We start from the raw sequence: 22,187 nt of genomic DNA on the forward strand, positions 1-22,187 counted from the left end.
TTCTCTTGTTTGTAACATATTGTTCTGTGTCTTCATTTGCTTGGACTCTGTGTTAGTTTCTGTGTGTTGGATAACACAGACGCCTCTCTTAGTCCTGAAGTTGGGGCCGTAAGTGGGAAATAAAACCTGTTTTTCAACCCTGCCCTATCTCTTGGTGTCTCGCAAACCTTTGTGATTTTCCAAGTAGCCTACTTTATTTTTAGTAGTTCCTGGTAGTTGAGGGTTTGCCAAAACCTGCCTGTGTCCCAATGGGAAGGATCTCAGTCAGGTCTCAGATTCAGTTTGATTGGAAGCTGCACCCTTAGGTGGGAATTTTTAAAGTATGCAGATGTACCTCTTTCATGGCAGACTTTGAGATGGGCATCTGTCTGTTCCTTCTGCACTAAGCCCTGGTATGATAGCTAGTTAAGAAGTGTTTCTTTGTTTGCTATCATCCTGTTGAATCTGTGAACCTAAGCCCTGCTAGCCATCAGAACCAGACTCAAAGACAGTGTCCTCAGGGCAGCAGTCACAAAAGCTGGGATGCTGGGTGTTTGTATAAGCTCCTTTCTTGGAGACACCAGCAGTCTGGGGTAGGGCAGAGGGAGTATGAGGTGGTACCTGCTGGCATCCACAAAATCTGGAGAGGATTTCAGGTGGCCCCTAGATGTGTGTTTAATTAGAAGCTTGCCCCTCTGGCCACAGGTATGAAGATAAGCTAATGTAGGCCTCTTTCACAGAAAAATGGATGTTTCAGTCCTCATCACTGCTACCTGGATGTGTAACTGGTTAACAACTCTTTTTCTGTTTGTTAAAGTCCTGTGGGACTTGCATATGTAAAGCCCCATTGGCTGTCAGAGCTGATAATCAATGGACATTCCATGGGTGGTGGGGATTCTAGATGTGTGCCCTGGTAGTGTTTCCAGGCAGGACCCACAACCTGGCACAAAGCAGAAGGAGAGTGTGAGGATGGTGTCTGTTGGGCTCTACAGTCTTTGTGGAGAGTGTTTTAGTAGGCCTTTAGATGTGTGTTAAATTAGAAGCCTACCACATGAAATATGTAGTATCAGAGCAAAAACAATATAAATTCAATAGAAAACTGATTCAGAAAACAGGAAAAGTGGAAATATGGAGTTACTGATCCATACCAATTAAGAAATCCAACATGGCAGGCATTGTGAAGGCTTATTCTCCTGGGGTATGGGAGAAATTCTTTGAATAATTTAGTTTCTTCTCTTTGGGGTGATCTTTTCTATCATTTATCCTCTGTAAACAGATCTGAGATAGGTATTGGTTTATGTACTTATGAACTAGCTGTTTGAACTTCTGTGTTGTGTGAGTTTGGGGCTTGAGTGTTTTAAGAGTTGAATATAGATTACTTTTTAAATGAGTGAATAGTGAGGTTAGAGAAAAGGCTCTGCTCCATAAAGTTATTCAGGACCCCAAGTTGATGGGGGCTTTGCTGTCTTTAAATGGTGGTTTCCACATTTATAGTGTATGTTGATATCAGATAGCAGAAGAGAAACAGAAGTAGAGGATTGTGGAGAAAATTTTTAGAGGCCAGGAGTAGTAGTGGTGTACACTACTTTTGCCCATGACCAGAACTTAAATCACATGTCCAAACCAACTCCAAGGGAGGCTAGGAAATGTGGTCTAGCTGTATGCCTAAGAGGAAAGGGAAATAGTGTGTTGAACAGCTGGACAGTTTCTCCTTTGTCCTGCTTGTCTTTATTAAAACACTCTGTCTTACCAACAGAGAATATATATTTTTTCTAAGTTCATGATACATTTGCAAATACAATAAATAAATCATGAAGTTTGAGATCTGTCTAAGAGATTTATAGTCACATTCTCTAATAATTCATTAAGTTGGGAATCAACAATAAATGATGCTTTACCTCCCTTACCTTCTTGGAAATTAAGCACTCTGGGTTTTAAAAAGAGAGGAAAAAAAAAAAAGAAAATAAATAGAACTTACATAGAAATTGATAAAAATGAAAACCAGTGCTTTGTTCTACAGAAAATTTATACTTTGTCAGCTTTTATTATTTAAGAAACGTGAAGATACATAAACCGAGGGGCGCCTGGGTGGCTCAGTGGGTTAAAGCCTCTGCTTTCAGCTCAGGTCATGATCTCAGGGTCCTGGGATCGAGCCCCGCATCAGGCTCTGTGCTCTGCGGACAGCCTGCCTCCTCCTCTCTCTCTCTGCCTGCCTCTCTGCCTCCTTGTGATCTCTGTCTGTCAAATAAATAAATAAAACCTTAAAAAAAAAAAAAGATACATAAACTGATATCCAACTTAAGTTATCCAATTTAACAGAATAAATCTCCAGATTGCTTTTATGTTTCTATCTCTTTGAATTTCATTTACTGTGATTACCTCAGGCCTTTTCTTTCCATCAGTCTTCTTAGCAAGTGTCTATTCTGTTGCTTGCTGTTTCAAAACATATTTAAAATTTTATTTTATTGTTCATCAGGCAAATTTTCTTTATAGTTTTAAGATCATCTTTGTTGAACTAAAGTAATATAAAGGAAAAGTATTGTAAAATGAATTGGTGAGATTAAAAGGGAAATATGAGTAGGTATTAACTATTTATACTTGGGAGTTAAAACTTTGTTTTTCTTCTAGATTCTGAAGGAAGGAAGAGGAACCTGTTCTTTAGAAGACAGATCGACATCTGCTAAGAAAATCTCTCAGTGTAACTAAAATGAATTTTTTATTCTTTAAAAAAAAACAACTAACATTTAAATGAGAATCAGTTAAATTTTGATTTTTTTTCAGATTTTTGACAGCAAATATTTCATACCTTTTATAAAATACATTATACATAAGTATATGTAATGTATATATACAGTTTAGGGAATTAATAAAACTGATACCCTTGTATATACTTTGTAGCTTAAGAAATAATGTATACTTAGTACTTTTGAATCTCTTCTCAATTGCATTTCCTATCCTGCCACCTAGAGGTAACTGTTATCCTGAATTTATTTTTGTGATATCCCACAGTCTTTTCCATTGCTTGGTTTTGAACTTTCTACAAATTGAGGCAAACTCCACATATTTTTCTGCAATTTGCTTTTTCTTTATTGTTTTTTACTCAATAATGTATTTTGAGATTTGTTTACTTTGATAGTTGTGATTCTAGTTCATATCATCATTTGTTTACTACTTTAAGCCTTCTATTTTGTGAAATATAATACCACATCTTTTTTGTTTGTTTTTTTCTTTTTTTTTTGATTATTAATATATAATGTATTGTTTGCCTCAGGGGTACAGGTCTTTGAATCATCAGGCTTACACATTTCACAGCACTCACCATAGCACATACCCTCCCCAGTGTCCATAACCCAATCACCCTCTTCCTACAAACCCTCAGTTTGTTTTGTGAAATTAAGAGTCTCTTATGGTTTGTCCCCCTCCTGAGCCTATCTTGTTTCATTTTTTCTTTCCCTACCCTCCAAAACCTCTACCCTGCCTCTCAAATTCTTCATATTGGAGAGATCATATGATATTTGTCTTTCTCCGGTTTATTTCGCTCAGCATAATGCCCTCTAGTTCCATCCACATAATTGCAAATGGCAAGATTTCATTTCTTTTGAGGCTGCATACTATTCCATTGTATATATGTATATATACCACATCTGTGTATATACCACATGTGATATATATCTATATCTATATGTATCACATCTTCCATTCATCTGTTGATGCACATCTATAGTTCTTTCCATAGTTTGGCTATTGTGGACATTGCTGCTATAAACATTTGGGTGCACTTGCCCCTTCGGATCACAAAATTTGTATTTTTAGGGTAAATACCCAGTAGTGTGATTGTTGGGTCATAGGGTAGCTCTATTTTCAGCTTTTTGAGGAACCTCCATGCTGTTTTCCAGAGTGGCTGCACCAGCTTGCATTCCCACCGACAGTGTAGGAGGGTTCCCCTTTCTCCACATCCTCGCCAACCTGTTGTTTCCTGACTTGTTAATTTTAGCCATTCTGACTGATGTGAGTTGGTATCTCATTGTGGTTTTGATTTGTATATCCCTGATGCCAAGTGCTGTGGAGCACTTTTTTGTGTGTTTGTTGGCCATCTGGATGTCTTCTTTGCAAAAATGTCTGTTCATGTCTTCTGCCCATTTCTTGATTGGATTATTTGTTCTTTAGGTGTTGAGTTTGATAAGCTCTCTATAGATTTTGGATACTAGCCCTTTAACTGATACGTTATTTGCAAATATCTTCTCCCATTCTGTCAGTTGTCTTTTGGTTTTGTTGACTGTTTCCTTTGCTGTGCAAAAGCTTTTGATCTTGATGAAATCCCAATAGTTCATTTTTGTCCTTGCTTCCCTTGCCTTTGGTGATGTTTCTAGGAAGAAGTTGCTGCGGCTGAGGTTGAAGAGGCTGCGGCTGAGGTTGAAGAGGTGTTCTCCTCAAGGATTTTGATGGATTCCTATCTCAAGTTAAAGTCTTTCATCCATTTTGAGTCTATTTTTGTGTGTGGTATAAGGAAATGGTCCAGTTTCATTCTTCTGCATGTGGCTGTCCAATTTTCCCAACACCATTTGTTGAAAAGACTGTCTTCTTTCCATTGGACATTCTTTCTTGCTTTGTCAAAGATTAGTTGACCGTGAGGGTCTATTTCTGGTTGCTCTATTCTGTTCCATTGATTATGTGTCTGTTTTTGTGCCAGTACCTTACTGTCTTGATGATGACAGCTTTGTAATAGAGCTTAAAGTCTGGATTTGTGATACCACCAACTTTGGGTTTCTTTTTCAACATTCCTCTGACTATTCAGGGTCTTTTCTGATTCCATATAAATTTTAGGATTATTTGTTCCATTTCTTTGAAAAAAATGGATGGTATTTTGATAGGGATTGCATTGAATGTGTAGATTGCTTTAGGTAGCATAGATATTTTCACAGAATTTGTTCTTCCAATCTATGAGCATGGAACATTTTTCCATTTCTTTGTATCTTCCTCAATTTCTTTCATGAGTATGTTACAGTTTTCTGAGTACAGATTCTTTGCCTCTTTGGTTGGGTTTATTCCTAGCTATCTTACAGTTTTGGGAGCAATTGTAAATAGGATCGACTCTTTAATTTCTCTTTCTTCTGTCTTGTTGTTGGTGTAGAGAAATGCAACTGATTTCTGTGCATTGATTTTATATCCTGACACTTTACTGAATCCTGTATGAGGTCTAGCAGTTTTGGAGTGGAGTCTTTTGGGTTTTCCACACATAGTATCATATCACATGCAAAGTGTGAGTTTGACTTCTTCTTTGCCTATTTAGATGCCTTTTTATTTCTTTTTGTTGTCTGATTGCTGAGGCTAGGACTTCTAGTACTTTGTTGAATAGCAGTGGTAATAGTGGACATCCTGGCCGTGTTCCTGACCTTAGCGGAAAAGCTCTCAGTTTTTCTCCATTGAGAATGATTCTTGCTATGGGTTTTTTGTAGATGGCTTTGATGATATTGAGGTTTGTACCCTCTATCCCTACACTCTGAAGAGTTTTGATCAAGAAGAGGTGCTGTACTTTGTCAAATGCTTTTTCAGCATCTGTTGGGAGTATCATATGGTTCATGTTCTTTCTTTCACTAGTGTATTGTATCACATTGATTGATTTGCGGATGTTGAACGAACTTGCAGCCCAGAAATAAAACCCATTGGTCATGGTGAATAATCCTTTTAATGTACTGTTGGATCCTATTGACTAGTATTTTGGTGAGAACGTTTGCATCCATGTTCAACAAGGATATTGGTCTGTAATTCTTTTTGGTGGGGTCTTTGTCTGGTTTTGGGATCAAGGTAATGCTGGCCTCATAAAATGCGTTTAGAAGTTTTCCTTCCATTTCTGTTTTTTGGAACAGTTTCAGGAGAATAAGTATTAATTCTCCTTTAAATGCTTGGTAGAATTCCCCTGGGAAGCCATCTGGCCCTGGGTTCTTGTTTGTTGGGATATTTTTGATGACTGTTTTAATCTCCTTACTGGTTATGGGTCTGTTTAGGTTTTCTATTTCTGTTTCTTCCTGGTTCAGTTTGGTAGTTTATATGTCTCTGGGAATGCATCCATTTCTTCCAGATTGTCAAATTTTCTGGCGTATAGTTGCTCATAGTATGTTCTTATAATTGTTTGTATTTCTTTGGTGTTGGTTGTGATCTCTCCTCTTTCATTCATGGCTTTATTAATTTGGGTCCTTTCTCTTTTCTTTTTGAAGGTCTGGCCAGGGGTTTATAAATCTTATTAATTCTTTCAAAGAACCAACTCCTAGTTTTGTTGATCTGTTCTACTGTTCTTTTGGTTTCTATTTCATTGCTTTCTGCTCTGATCTTTATGACTTCTCTTCTTCTGCTCGGTTTAGGCTTTGTTTTCTATTCTTTCTCTAGCTCCTTTAGGTGTAGGGTTAGGTTGTGTTCTTGAGACCTTTCTTGTTTCTTGAGAAAGGCTTGTGTCACTATATACTTTTTTCTCAGGACTGCCTTTGCTGTGTCCCAAAGATTTGCACAGTTTTGTTTTCATTTTCATTTATTTCTATAATTTTTTTCAATTCTTCTTTAATTTCCTGGTTGACCCATTCATTCTTTAGTAGGATGCTCTTTACCCTCTATGTATTTGAGTTCTTTCCAGCTTTCCTCTTGTGATTGAGTTCTACCTTCTGAACATTGTGGTCTGAAAATATTCAGGGGATGATCCCAATCTTTTGGTATCAGTTGAGACCTGATTTGTGACCCAGGATGTGCTCTATTCTGGAGAATGTTCCATGTGCACTAGAGAAGAATGTGTATTCTGTTGCTTTGGAATGGAATGTTCTGAATATATCTGTGATGTCCATCTGGTCCAGTGTGTCATTTAAAGCCTTTATTTCCTTGTTGATCTTTTGCTTGGATGATCTGTCCTTTTCAGTGAGGGGGGTGTTAAAGTCCCCTATTATTTTTGTATTATTGTTGATGTGTTTCTTTGATTTTGTTATTAATTGGTTTATATAATTGGCTGCTCCCACATTAGGGGCATAGATATTTAAAATTGTTAGATCTTCTTGTTGGACAGACCCTTCAGGTATGATATAGTGTCCTTCCTCATCTCTTTTTATAGTCTTTGGCTTAAAATCTAATTTATCTGATATAAGGATTGCCACCCCAGCTTTCTTTTGATGTCCAAGAGCTTGATAAATTGTTTTCCACCCCCTCACTTTAAATCTGGAGGTCTCTTTTGTGTCTGAATATTGTGACAGAATATTGATGGGTCTTTTTTTTTTTTTTTTAAAGATTTTATTTATTTATTTGACAGAGAGAGAGATCAGAAGTAGGCAGAGAGGCAGGCAAAGAGAGAGGAGGAAGCAGGCTCCCTGCGGAGCAGAGAGCCCGATGCGGGGCTCGATCCCAGGACCCTGAGATCATGACCTGAGCCAAAGGCAGCGGCTTAATCCACTGAGCCACCCAGGCGCCCCTTGATGGGTCTTGTTTTTTTATCCTTTCTGATACCCTGTGTTTTGATTGGGGCATTTAGCCCATTTACAGTCAGGGTAACTATTGAAAGATAGCAATTTAGTGCCATTGTATTGCCTGTAAGGTGACTGGTATGGTAAATTGCCTCTTTTCCTTTTTGGTCTACTACTTTTAGGCTCTCTCTTTGCTTAGAGGACCCCTTTCAATATTTTCTGTAGGGCTGGTTTGGTGTTTGCAAATTCTTTTAATTTTTGTTTGTCCTGGATGCTTTTTATCTCTCTTATTTTCAGTGCCAGCCTAGATGGATATAGTATTCTTGGCTGCATATTTTTCTCGTTTAGTGCTCTGAATATATCATGCCAGTTCTTTTTGGCCTGCCAAGTATCTGTGGATAAGTCTGCTGCTAATCTAATATTTCTACCATTGTATGTTACAGACTTCTTGTCCCATGCTGCTTTCAGGATTTTCTCTTTGTCAGTAACACTTGTACGTTTTACTATTAAATGATGAGGTATGGACCTATTTTTATTGATTTTGCCATATTAGGGAAATTATCTACTATAATTTGCTCCAGTATACCTTCTGCTCCCCTCTCTCTCTCTCTTCTTCTGGGATTCCAATTACTCTAATACTGTTTCATCTTATGGTATCACTTACCCCTCGAATTCTCCCCTTGTGGTCCAGTAGTGGTTTGTTTCTTTTTCCTCAGCTTTATTCTCTTTCATTTGGTCTTCTATATCACTAATTCTCTCTTCTACCTCATTAAATCTTAGCAGTAAAAACCTCCATTTTTTATTGCACCTCATTAATACCTTTTTTGTTTCAAATTGTTTAGATTATAATTCTTTTATTTCTTCAGAAAGGGATTTTATTTCTCCAGAAAGGGATTCTCTAATATCTTCCATGCCTTTTTCGAGCCCAGCTAGCACCTTGATAATTGCCATTCTGAACTCTACTTCTGACCTATTGCCAATGTCTGTATTGGATAGATCCCTAGCTGTCGGTACTGCCTCTTGTTCTTTTTTTTTTTTTTTTTGTGGTGAGTTTTCTGCCTTGTCATTTTATTCAGATACAGATATATGTAGGAGTGAATAAAATATTGAAAGGGTGGCTAAGACCCCAGAAAAATATACACTAACCAAATCAGAAGAGACCCAAAACTGGGGGAGAAGAAAGGGGAAAAAATATATATGTGTGTGTATGTATATTTGGTTAGTGTATTTTTTTTACACACACACACAAACACACACACACACACACACACACACACAAACATATACATATATATTAGACTGGTGAATAGAACAGAGCCACCCTCTTGATTTTGGGTGTATTCTGTCTCTTAGAAGAAACTACCTCCCAAAATTTTAAAGAAAGAAAAACTTATATATAAACAAAAATAAGGATAAACACAATGAAGGGATGGAATATGAATGTAAGGATAAAAATTTTAAAAAGATTCTAAAAAAGGAATTGATAAGTTAAATTGGTTGGAAAAAGGAGAAAAAAAAGAGAGAATGTGATCAGACTGGAGACTAGAACAAAATGATGTGTAAGATTTAGGGTATATTTTGATCTGTTAGAAGAAATTGTGTCCCAAAATTTAAAGGAAAAAAACCGATGTGTGTACAAAATACAAGGTAAATACAATGAAGGGATAAAATATGACTATAACAATGAAAATTTAAAAAGTTTTTTTTAAAAAAGGTATTAAGATGAAATAGTTAAACGTTAAGAGAGGAAAGAGGAAAAGTTAAAAAAATAGAATAAGAAAAAAATTAAAAAAATTTTAACTTTGCAAGACTAGAGGATCATGGGTAAGATGCCATGAATTCTATGTGTTGCTTTCCCCTAGCTCTGGAGTTCTGTAGTTCTCATTGATCGGTGTACTTGGTCTTGGCTGGATGTTCTTGCTGATCTTCTGGGGAAGGGGTCTGTTGCAGAGATTCTCAAATGTCTTTGCCCGAGGCAGAATTGTACCACCCTTGCCAGGCTAAGTAATATGCTCGGGTTTGTGCTCAGGTTTGCTCTCCAGAGCTTTTGTTCCCTGAACACTTTCCTTTGAGATTTGGAGAATGGCAGTGAAAGTGGCGGCCTCCCAATCTCCCAGTGAGAGGAGCTGAGAGGTCAGGGCTCCACTCCTCAGTATGGACTCAGAGAAAAGCAGTCAATCACTCCTGTCTCTCTGGTCTCTGGCTGCACTCTGTGCTCACCTGGCCTGTGACTGAGCATTTCTATCTCTGGTGCATGTCCCTGTTTGGAGTCTCCAAACCCAGCAGGTTTCTGCAGCGCTACTGCGCTGCTCCTCCCTGAGGAGGAAGGTGAGTCTCCTCGGATCTGCCACTTGTGGTATCCCTCCTCAAAGTGCATTGGCCCGACTGTGCCTTGGATCATGGCTTAAGGTAAACCTGAGCTGAGAGCTCAGTCCTCGGCTCCGTCTCTGTAGCTGGCTTCCCTGCTCAGATACCTTGCAGCTGTGCCATACTCAGACACCCCCAGTCTTTCTGTGACCCTGTGGGTCCTGAGACCACACTGTCCCCGAGAGGGCTCCACCCCTGCTTAGCCTTTGGAACAATGTCCCTTAGTGGAGGAGACTTCTAGAAGTTCTGATTTTGTGCTCCACTGCTCCACCACTTGCCGGGAGCTGGCCCTTCCTCACATGGTCTGTCTTCCCATTGGTTCAGATTCACTTCTCCACATGTTCTACCTTGCAGAAAGTGGTCAATTTTCTGTTCCTAGAATTGCTGCTCTTCTTCTCTTCTATCTCCTGTTGACTTTGTAGGTGTTTGGAATGATTTGATAACTATCTAGCTGAACTCCTGGGACCTAATGCTGTTTCATTCTGCTGCTACTCTGCCAGTTTGCTCGAGATCGCCTGTAGTATCACATCTTATTTATACATCCTCTGGCAGTGATTATTTGGGTTGTTTGGATATTTTGATATGATAAACAGTACTTCTTTGGCAATTCTTGGTATTTCTTCTGGCACACACATATAAAAATTCGCTCTATGATGCAACTCTAGGAGCAGGATTGACTAGTTCATTGATTTGAATATTTTTACTTCTTCCAGGTAATGCAAAATTATTTTCCAAAGTAGTTGTGCCGTTTTAAATTTTCACTATCAAGAGGTAGGAGTTTTAGTTGTTATATGTTCTAACTCCGGGTTAGCTTCTATCATTGTTGGCAATATGAAATCTCACTATGATTTTAATTTATATTTCCCTAATTATTAATTTGGTAGATTGACCATCCATGTTTCCTCTGTGAAACGCCTTTCACTCCTGTTGTCCATATTTCTTTTAAGAAGTTTGGCTTTTCTTATGGGATGTGTTTTTTATATATCTATATGTGTCTATTCTATATATCTTTTATAGATCCTAGGTATTAATTGGTTTTAGGCCTATGTGTAGCAAATACTTAATATTTGAGTGTTCTTTTTATTCTGTGCTGTCTTCTTATGGACAAAGATTTCTGACCATTTTTACATAGTCTGATTAAATGATCCTTCTGGATATCTAATCCAGTAGGAAACCTGGAAATTTTTATGGATCTTTTTTCTCTTAGAATTAGTTTAATTTTTTGAATATGTAACACATTAGTTTGGGTTCTGTCCCTATCTTTGCTGCTCTGTTTCCTTCTGCATCATATGAATAGCTGTTTTTTTGTTGGTTTACAGTTTATCATTCCAGTTTTTTTTTTCCTCCCCAAAATAAAGCCTAAAAATATAAAAGTGCACATAGTGTACGACTCTTAGTTCTTGCCTTTCTCACTCCAAATGTAATACTGGATATTTTATTTAATATAGGATATTTTGTAAATTAATTAAACAGATTAATAGAACATCCTGTAGTGTTTGCCATGTTAATGTTAGACATTCTGTCATCCTTTATTTATGACTGTGTAGTAATCCATTATGTGGATGGATTATAGTTCATTCGGTCAGTGCCCTGTTGATGGACATTTGGGTTGTTTCCAGTATTCTGTTCTTACAAATAATGTTGCTTAATTGTGGAAGTGCATTTTTATGGTAATTTTTAGGAGTAGGATTGCTGGGTATAAGGGGGAGATACATTGTCTTCTTTTTTTCTTAGTTTCTTTTTTTAAAGGCTCCATGCCCAGTGTAAAGCCCTGAACACAAAATCAAGACCTGAGCTGAGATCAAGAGTCAGGTGCCCAACCGAGTGAGCCACCCAGGCACTCAATATACATTGTGGTTTTTTTTGATAAGTATTGCCAAATTCCCTGTCCTACCATTTGGCAATCCTTTCAGAAATGGGCCTTTTATTCTGCAGACTCACCAACAGGAGTTGTGGTCTAAGTTAGAAATTTTTTTTGTGAATCTTGCAATGATAGATGGATGGTTTTTTACTGCTCTTTCTATGAGTTAAATTGAGCTTTAAAAAAATGTTCAGTGGCTATATTTGCATTTCTTTTTCCATGAACTCTCTCTCCATGTCTTTGAGGATTTTTTGTTTTAAGATTCCTTTATGTATTTGAGGCAGGGGGCGGGCAAAGAAAGAGGGAGGAAGAAACCCAAGCAGATTCTGCACTGTACAGAGGCCAGTGTGGGGCTCAATCCACGACTCTGAAATCACAACCCAAGCCAAAACCAAGTCAGACACCCAACCAACTGTGCCACCCAGGGACCCTATGTCTTTGAGCGTTGGGCATTTTTCTTATAGTTAAGAAGAGCTCTTTATATATTAAAGAGATTTAGGCCTTTGTGATCTATCACAAATATTTTCTCCTAGTTTTATTATTGGTTTTTGCATTGTTTTTACTTTGCTTATGGTGTTTTCTGCTTTTGCAAAAGGCTTAACATTTTGTTATGTAGTTAATTTTATCAGTCTCTTCTTTTATACTTTTGGATTTAATTAGAAAGACTCTACACTCCCAGATTATAAATGAATTCACTTATATTTTCTTTTAGTGTTAGCATGATTTTATATTTTTACATTTAGGTCTTTAGTCCATTTGGAGTTTATCCTGAGTTAATGTGTGAGATATGTATCTATTCAGGTTTTTAAAATGTATCTTTTCCCTAAGTACTTGTGATACCATCTTTTTTATATAGTGACTTTCTATATATACTGGGATCTGTTTTGGGACTTTCTGTACTTTTCATTTCTCTTTCCTAATCTTCATGTGCTAATATCATACATTTTTATTATGAGAATTTTATAGTATGTTTAATTTCTAGAAGAGTCACACCTCCCTTTACATTTTTTTAAAAATTTTTTCTGGCTATTTTAAATTATTTTTTCATATAGATTTTAAAATCAACTTATTTAACTCCAGAGAAATGTTTTAATTTTTATTAGGAAAATGTTAAATATATTTATTAATGTAGTTTGTACTGTCTGTCTAATGATATTAATTAGCCTATCTAAGAACAAGAGATGGTTCTTCAATTAATTCAGTCTAATTTTATATTTTTAATACTTGTTTAAACCATGTTTCAGCACTTTAAAGTTTTTCTTTAGATTCTGCATGTGTCTTGTTAGATTTATCTATAGGTACTTTTATTGTTTTGTTGCTGCTTTAGTGTGAATATGTATTCCATGTTTTTACGTTAATTAAGAATCTAGATTTTGAGCTTAGGGCACTTATATGTTGATTATTTTATTGTGAATTTTTTAAGGAAATGACTTTGAAGGGAGTGAGTAATTTGGGGAAGACTAATTTTTGGTATCTGTAGAAATGATTATTAATTTTTCTTCATAGATTTTTTTTATTTTAGCAAAAAAAGCACATAACATAAAATTCACCTTCTCAGCAGTTTTCAAGTGTATAGTACAGCTCTGCTCCCCTTCCCCCATAGCCTGTGACAACCACCATTTAACTTTGTTGTTATGAGTTTGAATATTTTAGATGCATAAGTCAAATTGTGCAATATTTGTCTTTTTGTGACTGGCTCATTTCACTTAGCATAATATCCTCAAAGTTCATTCATGTAACAGTATAGGATAGGATTTCCTTCTCTTTTAATGCTGAATCATATTCCCCTGTAAGTATATACCACATTTTCTGTATCCATTGTATGGAGACATCTAGGTTGCTTCCACCTTTTGGCTTTTGTGAATAACTGCAGTGAACATGAGTGTACAAATATCTCTTCAAGATCCTGTTTTTAATTCTTTTGGATATATACCCAGAAATGGGATTGCTGGATCATATGTTACTTCTGGTTTTAACTTTCTGAGGAACTTTTGTACTGTTTTCCAGAGCAGCTGCATCATTTTACAGTTCCACTAATAGTGCACAAGGGTTTTATTTTCTCTTACATCCTTGACAAGACTTATTATTTTCTGGGTTTTTAAATTTTTGTAGGTTGGCCATTCTAATGGGTTTGAGGTGTGATACCTCACAGTGTTATAGATCTTTTAAAATAGTGAATTTAACTAATGGAATTTGTGATATGGACTATCCTAGCATTTTTATAATACATCCTACCAATTTATGATGTGTTATACTTTTGTTTGCTATTCTATTTTACTATATCCTGTTTTAATTTGAAATATGAAATTCAAGTGTTTATATAAGATTTTTACATTGATGATGTGAGATTTGTCTTTAGAGTATGTGTGTAGTTATGTGTGTGTGCAGTTTTTCTGATATTTTGGTATTAATATTATATACCAGATTCACAAAAAATTTTAAAGCTGTATACATGTAGGGGTGCCTGTGTGGTTCAGTGGAATAAGCCTCTGCTTTTGGCTCTGGTCTTGTTCCCAGGGTCCTGGGTTCGAGCCCCGCATTGGGCTCTCTGCTCAGCGGGGAGCCTGCTTTCCCTTCTCTCTCTCTCTCTGCCTGCCTCTCTGCCTACTTGTGATCTCTGTCTGTCAAATAAACAAATCTTTTTTTTAAAAAAAAGCTGTACACATGTAAAAATTGAGGTTATTTGAAAGATTTCTTGAAATTTGCATTTCTTAAAAAAAAAAAAAAGAAATTTGCATTTCTTGCCTCTTCTTTTCCCCAATTTCACTGCTTTATAGCAGCTCCTCATCACTTCATAACGAGTTTATTGCTTTAATTTTCTCACTGACCTGAATTTATTCAGTCTCACCCTTCTTTACTCTATCTTCAGTTAGATGCCTTGGTAGATAATCTGAAATACAAATTTCTTTTTTTTTTTTAAAGATTTTATTCATTCATTTGACAGAGATCACAAGTAGGCAGAGAGGCAGGCAGAGAGAGAGAGAGGAGGAAGCAGGTTCCGTGCAGAGCAGAGAGCCCGACGCGGGACTCGATCCCAGGACCCTGAGACCATGACCTGAGCCGAAGGCAGAGGCCTAACCCACTGAGCTACCCAGGCACCCTGAAATACAAATTTCTTTAATATTAAAGTATATCCTTATACTTTCTTTTTCTTCTGCCTCATATGCTGTTTTTCATCTTGTGTCTCTAGAAAATGTTTATTCATCTTTCAAAACATATTCTTTATACTGTGCTTTTTCTTTTTAAGATTTTATTTATTTATTTATGTGCTACAGAGAGAGAGAGATGGAGTGGAGGGAGGATCAGAGGGAGAGGGACAAGCAGACTTCATGTGGAGCACAGAGCCCAATGTGAGGCTCGATGCCATGACCCTGAGATCAGGATCTGAGTTGAAATCAAGAGTTGGACACTTATCCAACTGAGCCACCCAGGAACCCCTATGCTGTGCTTTTTTTGTAGCTCTTCCCAACTCTCTCTTTGAGCTTACCACACTCTGTTCTCTTATTACTTTTCTACCTTCTGAGACTTCTGTTGCACCTAATTTTGTGACTTTTTCTTTTAAACGGTATGTCTTTGTCCATTAAAAGATTCTGAACACTTAGAACATTGTAGGCATGCCATGTTTTCTTATGATTATAGTGCCCTACATAAAGTAATTAATTACACTGTAAGTGTTGAACTGAATTGATATTTCAATCTGCATATCTTTTCTTGCACCACTATAGGTAAAATATTCATTCAGCAGACATTTGTCTTCTATTCTAATGACTCTGGGTTTAGTGTACCTATGAAGTGAATGAACCTTACCAGGGGAATGCTCTTACATTATGGTGTTGGTAAAATCCTACCATTTACTTTTCTGTACTCTGTTTTCTACTATCAGGGAGAACCTTATCTACAGGTATATAAATTTTCTTCTAGAATGTTGAACCTAAGGGTATCGGAGTTCAGCTAAGCCCTCTCTGCCTCTCAGCTGACTGATGGTTAGATTCTGTTACAGAGAGCATTAGTCCTGATCTGAGGCGTGTATAGATAGTACTTACAGTTTATTGCATATAGGAGGACATGTGATTTAATATGAGCTGTTGCTCCACACTCCATTACCTTGTGCTTTTCTTGATAGCAAACCCATTTTCACAAACAAGGAGAGGAGTGGTTGAAGCAACTGTCAATCTATAGTATTTTTGCATTGTAGGGAGTCATGACCTACTTCTCAGGTGCATTTTTGAACTTTAATTGGAATCATAAGAGAACACATTTAAGCAGATAATGAAAGAATATCATACTGGAAGCTTTGAATTGATTTTTTTCATATAATTTTGATTGTACAATGAATCGTCATTTACTGGATTGCAAATATCTGGCCCTTGGGACTTAATAAACTTGGGTTATTCTTCCTTACTGCAGTTGACACTTTAAATTATTTGTTTGTAAAAAATGGTTCATATTTGGGAAAAAAAACAATCCAGTTTTCTTTATTCTTTCTTCCCTTATGTTATATACTCTTATAGATACAAATGTTTTGAGTGTAGAATAAACCCATAATACCCTATCAGAAATGCAGGCTGCCAAGTATTCAAGAGTTTAACTAGTTTTTGCACAGTTTAAAGTGCTATAGATATATTTTACCAGCAAATTTCTTCTGCCTCTGTATATATTTTGTAGAGCATTAACAAATACCATTTTTCATCAGTTAAACCTTTATTTTCAGATCATGATTCTTCACAGAGTAGTCAGTCTGCCAGTTACTCTCCAAGGCCAACAGATAGTTGCTTCAGTTCTAGTTCAGAGATGGTAAGTTACCTTTTTTTTGCTTATTAATTTATGCCCTGCTTATTTGGAATTACTTGTATTTCTCACAGTTTTCCTTTACATTTTGAGAAAAATAATTGTCAGTAAGTGGTGAAAATAAATGTAAAGAAAAAGTTTAAAAATATTTAAAATGTAACAAACTTATTAACAGAAATGTGTAATTGAAATGTTAGTATTATTCATTAACATTTATTAAAATTATATGTTCATTATTACTTACAAAAGCTACCCTTATCAAGATGTGTATTTGTATATGTTGAAGTTGTATGCTTTTTAAAATTTCCACTCACAATAATTGAAAACCTGAAGCAGCTAAGAATATTTAGAAAAATTCTGAAGACTTATATGAAGAAAACTATAAAAAGTTGAGTAATGTAACCTGAACAATTGGAGTGACATGTTATGTCCTGAGTAGGAGAGCTGCATTTCTCATAAATCACATGTTTCAGTGGAATTCTTCTTCATTGACTCTTCCATCCTCTTCCATCTTTTCTTTTTCTTTTTTTTTTTTTGTCTCTGGCTCACCATCCAAACTGCTCTTGCTAAGGAAAAAACCACCTGTGACCTCTAGGTTGCCAAATTCATTGGTCACTTTTCAGTTTTTATGAGAACTAATAATACTAGAAAAAGTGACTTATTTTCTTTTTTTTGAAACATTTTCTTCTTTTTGCTTTTGTGATAGCACAGTATCTTGGTTTCCTTCATACCTCTTTGAATTCAGCTTTATGCCTTTGGTGACTCTTTTCTACCCTTCCCCCTATATAAATGTTATAATGTTTAGGGTTTGCTATAGGACTTTTTCTTCTCTTAGATTACACTCTAAACTGTAGGTGATGTTCTTTTTTTTTTTAGTTTTTGTTTATTTATTTGACAGAGAACGCTAGCAAGAGAGAGAACACAAGCAGGGGGGTGAGAGAGGGAGAAGCAGGCTTCCCACTGAGCAGGGAGCTCAGTGTGGGGCTTGATCCCAGGGCTCTGTGATCATGACATGAGCCGAAGGCAAATGCTGAACAACTGAGCCTCACAGGTGTCCTTCTAGGTGATGTTCTATTCCCATTGACATATGCTATCTTGACTCAAGACAGTTTTCAACTTTATCACTTTAGCCTGGATCCTTATTGATATGTCTCAGTTGATAGATCTTGGATATTTCACAAAAATCTCCTTTTCTTCATATATTAAACTCCCTGGTCTTTACCCCAGATCAGTGTTTCTGGTAATTCCTGTATGAGTAGATACCTTTTCATCCACTCAGTTGCTCATGCCAGAAATTTAGTTAACTTTGCCATTTCTTCCTGGCTTATCAGTTTTCTTAACCACATTCATTCTATCATCCAGTCAGTTTTACTTCCAGAATAAATTCCATATTCATCTGCTTCTCTTAGCTTCTGCTGTCAGCACACTAAAGTACTGATGTATTGTTCTTGCACTATTGTGTTTATTCCTGGGAGATATCTCTACTTCCGCTCTTGCCCCACTTTTTTTTGTTAACAGTCAACATGATCTTTTGAAAACCTAAATTGAATCATGTTATTTCTGTGTTCAACTATTCAGTAGATTTATATATATTTTTGGAATCTTAACTACTTATGGTGGCTAAAGCCATGTGTTATTGGCCTTTGGCTACATCTCCAACTTCTGCTAGTCTCCCTTTAACAGCACAGTCCACAGGTACTGACTTTTCACTTTGCTTAGCTTACTGGTCTCTTTTTTGTTTCGGGGCCTTTATATTTTGTTTCCTCTACCTTACTCTTATTCACCCTTTAAGTCTCAGTTCAAATATGTGACTTCTTCTAAAAGCCACTCTTTGACTCCTCCTAATTTAGGTCCCTTATGGGGCACCTGGGTGGTTCAGTTGGTTAAGCGTCTACCTTCAGCTAAGGTCATGATCTCTGGGTCGTGGGATTGAGTCCCACATTGGGCTTCTTGGTCAGCATGGAGTCTACCTCTCTGCCTCTCACCCTGCTGCTTTCTGTCTCTGTATCTCTCTCTCAAATAAATTAAAAAAACAAAAGATTCCTTAGATATGCTTTCAAAGTGCCTCATATTTGTTCTTTATAATACTTTTCTCAATTTGTAATTATATATACATGTATATGATTATTCGGTTACTATATTTCCACTTATGAGAATGTGTGCTTTAATGGGGCAGCAACCATGTCTGATTCATTCACATTGCAGATGCTAAAGGAATATTTTCTTGAATAAATGTATTGAGCATGTGTTTGTTTTTTTTTCAGTGTGTGCCCAGCCAGTCTCAAGGCTATTTCTTGGGCTTACTTTTTCTATTTTAGTGCCCGTCCACTGAGGCCATATCTCAATTTAGGGTATTTATGTTAACTCTTTTTTTAAAAAAGCCGGAATAATCAGTACTTTAGATAAAATTTTTGTTAAAATATTTTGGTTAGTTCAGTAATTAAAAGATAAATTTTTCATGAAGTTGAAACATTCAAGCTAGCAAACTAAAATCTATGCCTATTGAAAGTTTTAAAACTTTGAATTTTAGATAACAATTGAGATATTTATTCTTTTTTTTTTTTTAATTTTTCTCTCTCTTTCTTTCTTTTTTTTTTCAAAGTAGGCCCAGCACTGGGCTTGAACTCACAACCTTGAGATCAAGACCTGAGCTGAGATCAAGAGTCAGATGCTTAACAGACTGGGCCGCCCAGGCACCCTGAGATATTTGTTCTTATTTAACTTTTCTTTTGTCTGCTTGATTTCCTGTTAACTTATACTCTTCTTTAATTATACCTTTCATGAGAATGGGCCCATAAAGAATACAATTTAGATGTTTTTTGACCTAATAAGTCAATGAGTGAATAATTTGTTTTTTTAATTCCGTTGTAAAAGGGAAGGGGGATGATGTAGAGACAAAATAGGGACTGATAAGAGACAAAAATTTTTCTTTTTTAGTTCTTTTGCATTTTTAAGATTTTTTTTTTTTTTATTTGACAGAGAACTAGCGCATGTGCAGGAGTGCACAAGTAGGGAGAGCTGTAGAGGGAGAGGGAAAAGCAGGCTCCCCACTGAGCAGGGAGTCCTGTGTTGGGCTGGGATCATGATCTGAGCTGAAGACAGAAACTTAACAGCCTGTGTCATCTGGGCACCCCTCTTTAGCATTTTTAATACAAGAATTATTATTATTGTTCTTGCTATTTTAAAAGTCCATAAACCTCCTGGGAAGTGATAGATTATTATTATTTTTTAAAATTTTAATTCCAGTGTAACTAACAGTTTTATTAGTTTCAGGTGTACAATATAGTGATTCAACAATTCTATACATTACTCAGTGCTCATCATGATAATTGTACTCTTAATCCCTTTCACGAATTTCACCCATTTCTCCAACCCACTTCCCCTCTATAGTTAAGAGTCTGTTTTTTTGGTTTCTTTTTTCTTTGTTCATTTGTTTTGTTTCTTAAATTCCGCATATGAGTGAAATCATGGTATTTGTCTTTTTCTGACTGATTTCTTTCACTTAGCATTATAGTCTCTAGATCCATCCATGTTGTTGTAAATGGCAAGGTTTGATTCTTCTTTATGGCTAATATTCCATTATGTATATATGTATATGTATATATCAAATCATCCTTATCCATTCATCTGTCCATGGAGACTTGGACTGCTTCCGTAACTTGGCTATTGTAAATAATGCTGCAGTAAACATAGGGGTGCACATAACTTTTTGAATTAGTGTTTTTGTATTCTTTGATTAAATGCCTGGTAGTGGAACTACTGGATCATATGGTAGTTCTATTTTAAATTTTTTTTCAAGGCATCTCCAGAGGCAGATTACTGTTTGGAGACTGGTTGCTGGTATACCACTTTTGAATTGCAACCTGCCAATTATCTTCTGTATTTTGAAATTTTCTATAGTATGAATTTTGAGAATGCCATGAAGTGATTGAATGATTTTTGTAAATTTAAGCAAAAATTTACAGCAAAGTTACTAAATTTCTTTTAGCCATCTGAAGATGAAGATCAAATATTGCAAGAAATGGAAGAGTCAAATAGGAGATCCATCAGAATCAAAGAAACAACTAATAATTTTTATCTAGAAAGGATGCCAAAGCTTCCATGTGGTAGGATTATTAAGAACAGTGCCAAAATTCATAAACAAAATGAAACTCTTCACCAGTTCTCAATGAAAAATAATATAGATCAGTTTCCACTGTCTCAGTGTAATTCAGCACACATATTACAAAACAAAACTAGTAATAACTGCATTCTACAGGTTGCAAGATGTGATGCATGGGTACAAACAGACAGTGAACCTGTAATGGAAAAAAAAATAGATGCTGCCATACAGTGTGATATAATTTCAAAATGTAAATGTAGAAATAATGTGTCTTCTCCTTTTAATACTGAAAAGTGCAGTGAAAGTATTAAGGCAGATACCACTGGAGGGCAGGAAATCCTTAAGAACAACTAATATTCTAAAATCTCAGCTTAAAATTTAGCATTTCATTTAATGTTCAGAATTTCATGAACATAACAAGGAATGAGAATATGTAGATAAGCACAGGTGAAAGTATTTGAAGGATGTATTTATGGCTTATTTTAAAACTTAAATATTAATGTATACATTTAATTTTACATAGATTTTTTAACATCTACATAGATATATCTTCAAGATATGCATAGTATATCTTCAAGTTTTTAGAAAATAATATACAGTGTAAATTTACTGTTTATAATTCTCATGGTGATTATTATATTATGATATACTGCTGTTTATGGATAAAAGTATGTTTAATTGCTTCCTTCAGTTTTTTTTTTATTTTAAAATTTAGTGCAGCTACATCCATTACCAAAAATTTTCTCCAAAAATTTAAGACAGAAAATAGTGCTAAATAATAGCAAACATGTTTTATAATCTCATAAGAATTTTGTTAGCTACTTATATTATGAATTTTCATGTCATCTTGTTGCAGGGGTCATGCTAATCTTTGTATTGTTCCAGTTTTAATATGCTTCCAAAGTGAGCACTATTAGCCACTATATTAAATATTATACCCTCACTTTAAAAATTCTGGCATTTTTAGTTAAAATATATTTTCTATTGTGTTTGGATAATGTTTTTTGTTTGAGCTTATATTCAAAGGAAAATGTTTTTGTCTTTAGGATATAAAAATATTTCAATGCTTTTGTAAGAGAAATGTTCAATATTGGGAAAATTATTTATATTCACTAATTTTAATCTTGCTAAGATTCTTTTAAAAATATTATATTCGCTCATTTATAAAATATAGACTTCATTTCCTACAAAACATTTATTTTTTGTTTCAGGATTTTAAATGTTCATACTCTGGAATTGACAATTTGTATGGAATATTACAAACTACACAGCAGAAGGCATTCTGATACATAATTGAACCAAAAAATATAGTTGGTAGGAGTTTCTGTGCCTTTAAAGAAGAGGATGATGAGATATTGCATTGTCACATGCACACATATCTATTCAGTAGTTTGTGCTGCAGGGGTGATCTGAAGCATAATCACTTAGAAACACCAACAGATGATATTTAAATGGTACCAATCTTAAGTTTTTAAGCTAGTTATAGGAGGTTACTTTTGCAGACTCAGAAAGCTGAAAGACCTCCTAAGTATTTTCTTAAAGTATAGTAATCATCTCATGAAAGGGGAATAATCTAGTGTACATTGATAGTTTTTCAAAAGGCTCAGTTTTCGTTGTGATATTAAAAAGTATTCCATCATGGGTTGATTGTCTT

At 35.7% G+C, this 22,187-nt stretch overlaps 1 protein-coding gene and 1 non-coding gene across 2 annotated transcripts in view; one reads left to right on the forward strand and one right to left on the reverse strand.

Annotated features, from left to right (window-relative positions):
- The window catches only part of C7H12orf40 (chromosome 7 C12orf40 homolog), an 82,001-nt gene extending 61,114 nt beyond the window's left edge, over nt 1-20,887 (forward strand). Inside the window, 3 exon segments of the mRNA XM_046011812.1 lie at nt 2,608-2,677; nt 16,355-16,437; nt 20,420-20,887. Coding sequence (XP_045867768.1) covers nt 2,608-2,677; nt 16,355-16,437; nt 20,420-20,887 — 621 coding nt within the window.
- Nucleotides 20,888-21,337: 450 nt separating this feature from the next.
- On the reverse strand, nt 21,338-21,442 carry LOC123947805. Its single transcript, XR_006819838.1, has one exon. It is a non-coding gene; the product is annotated as a U6 spliceosomal RNA (small nuclear RNA).
- Nucleotides 21,443-22,187: the final 745 nt, after the last annotated feature.

The sequence above is a fragment of the Meles meles genome, chromosome 7, assembly GCF_922984935.1.
Source record: "Meles meles chromosome 7, mMelMel3.1 paternal haplotype, whole genome shotgun sequence".
NCBI lineage: Eukaryota > Metazoa > Chordata > Mammalia > Carnivora > Mustelidae > Meles > Meles meles.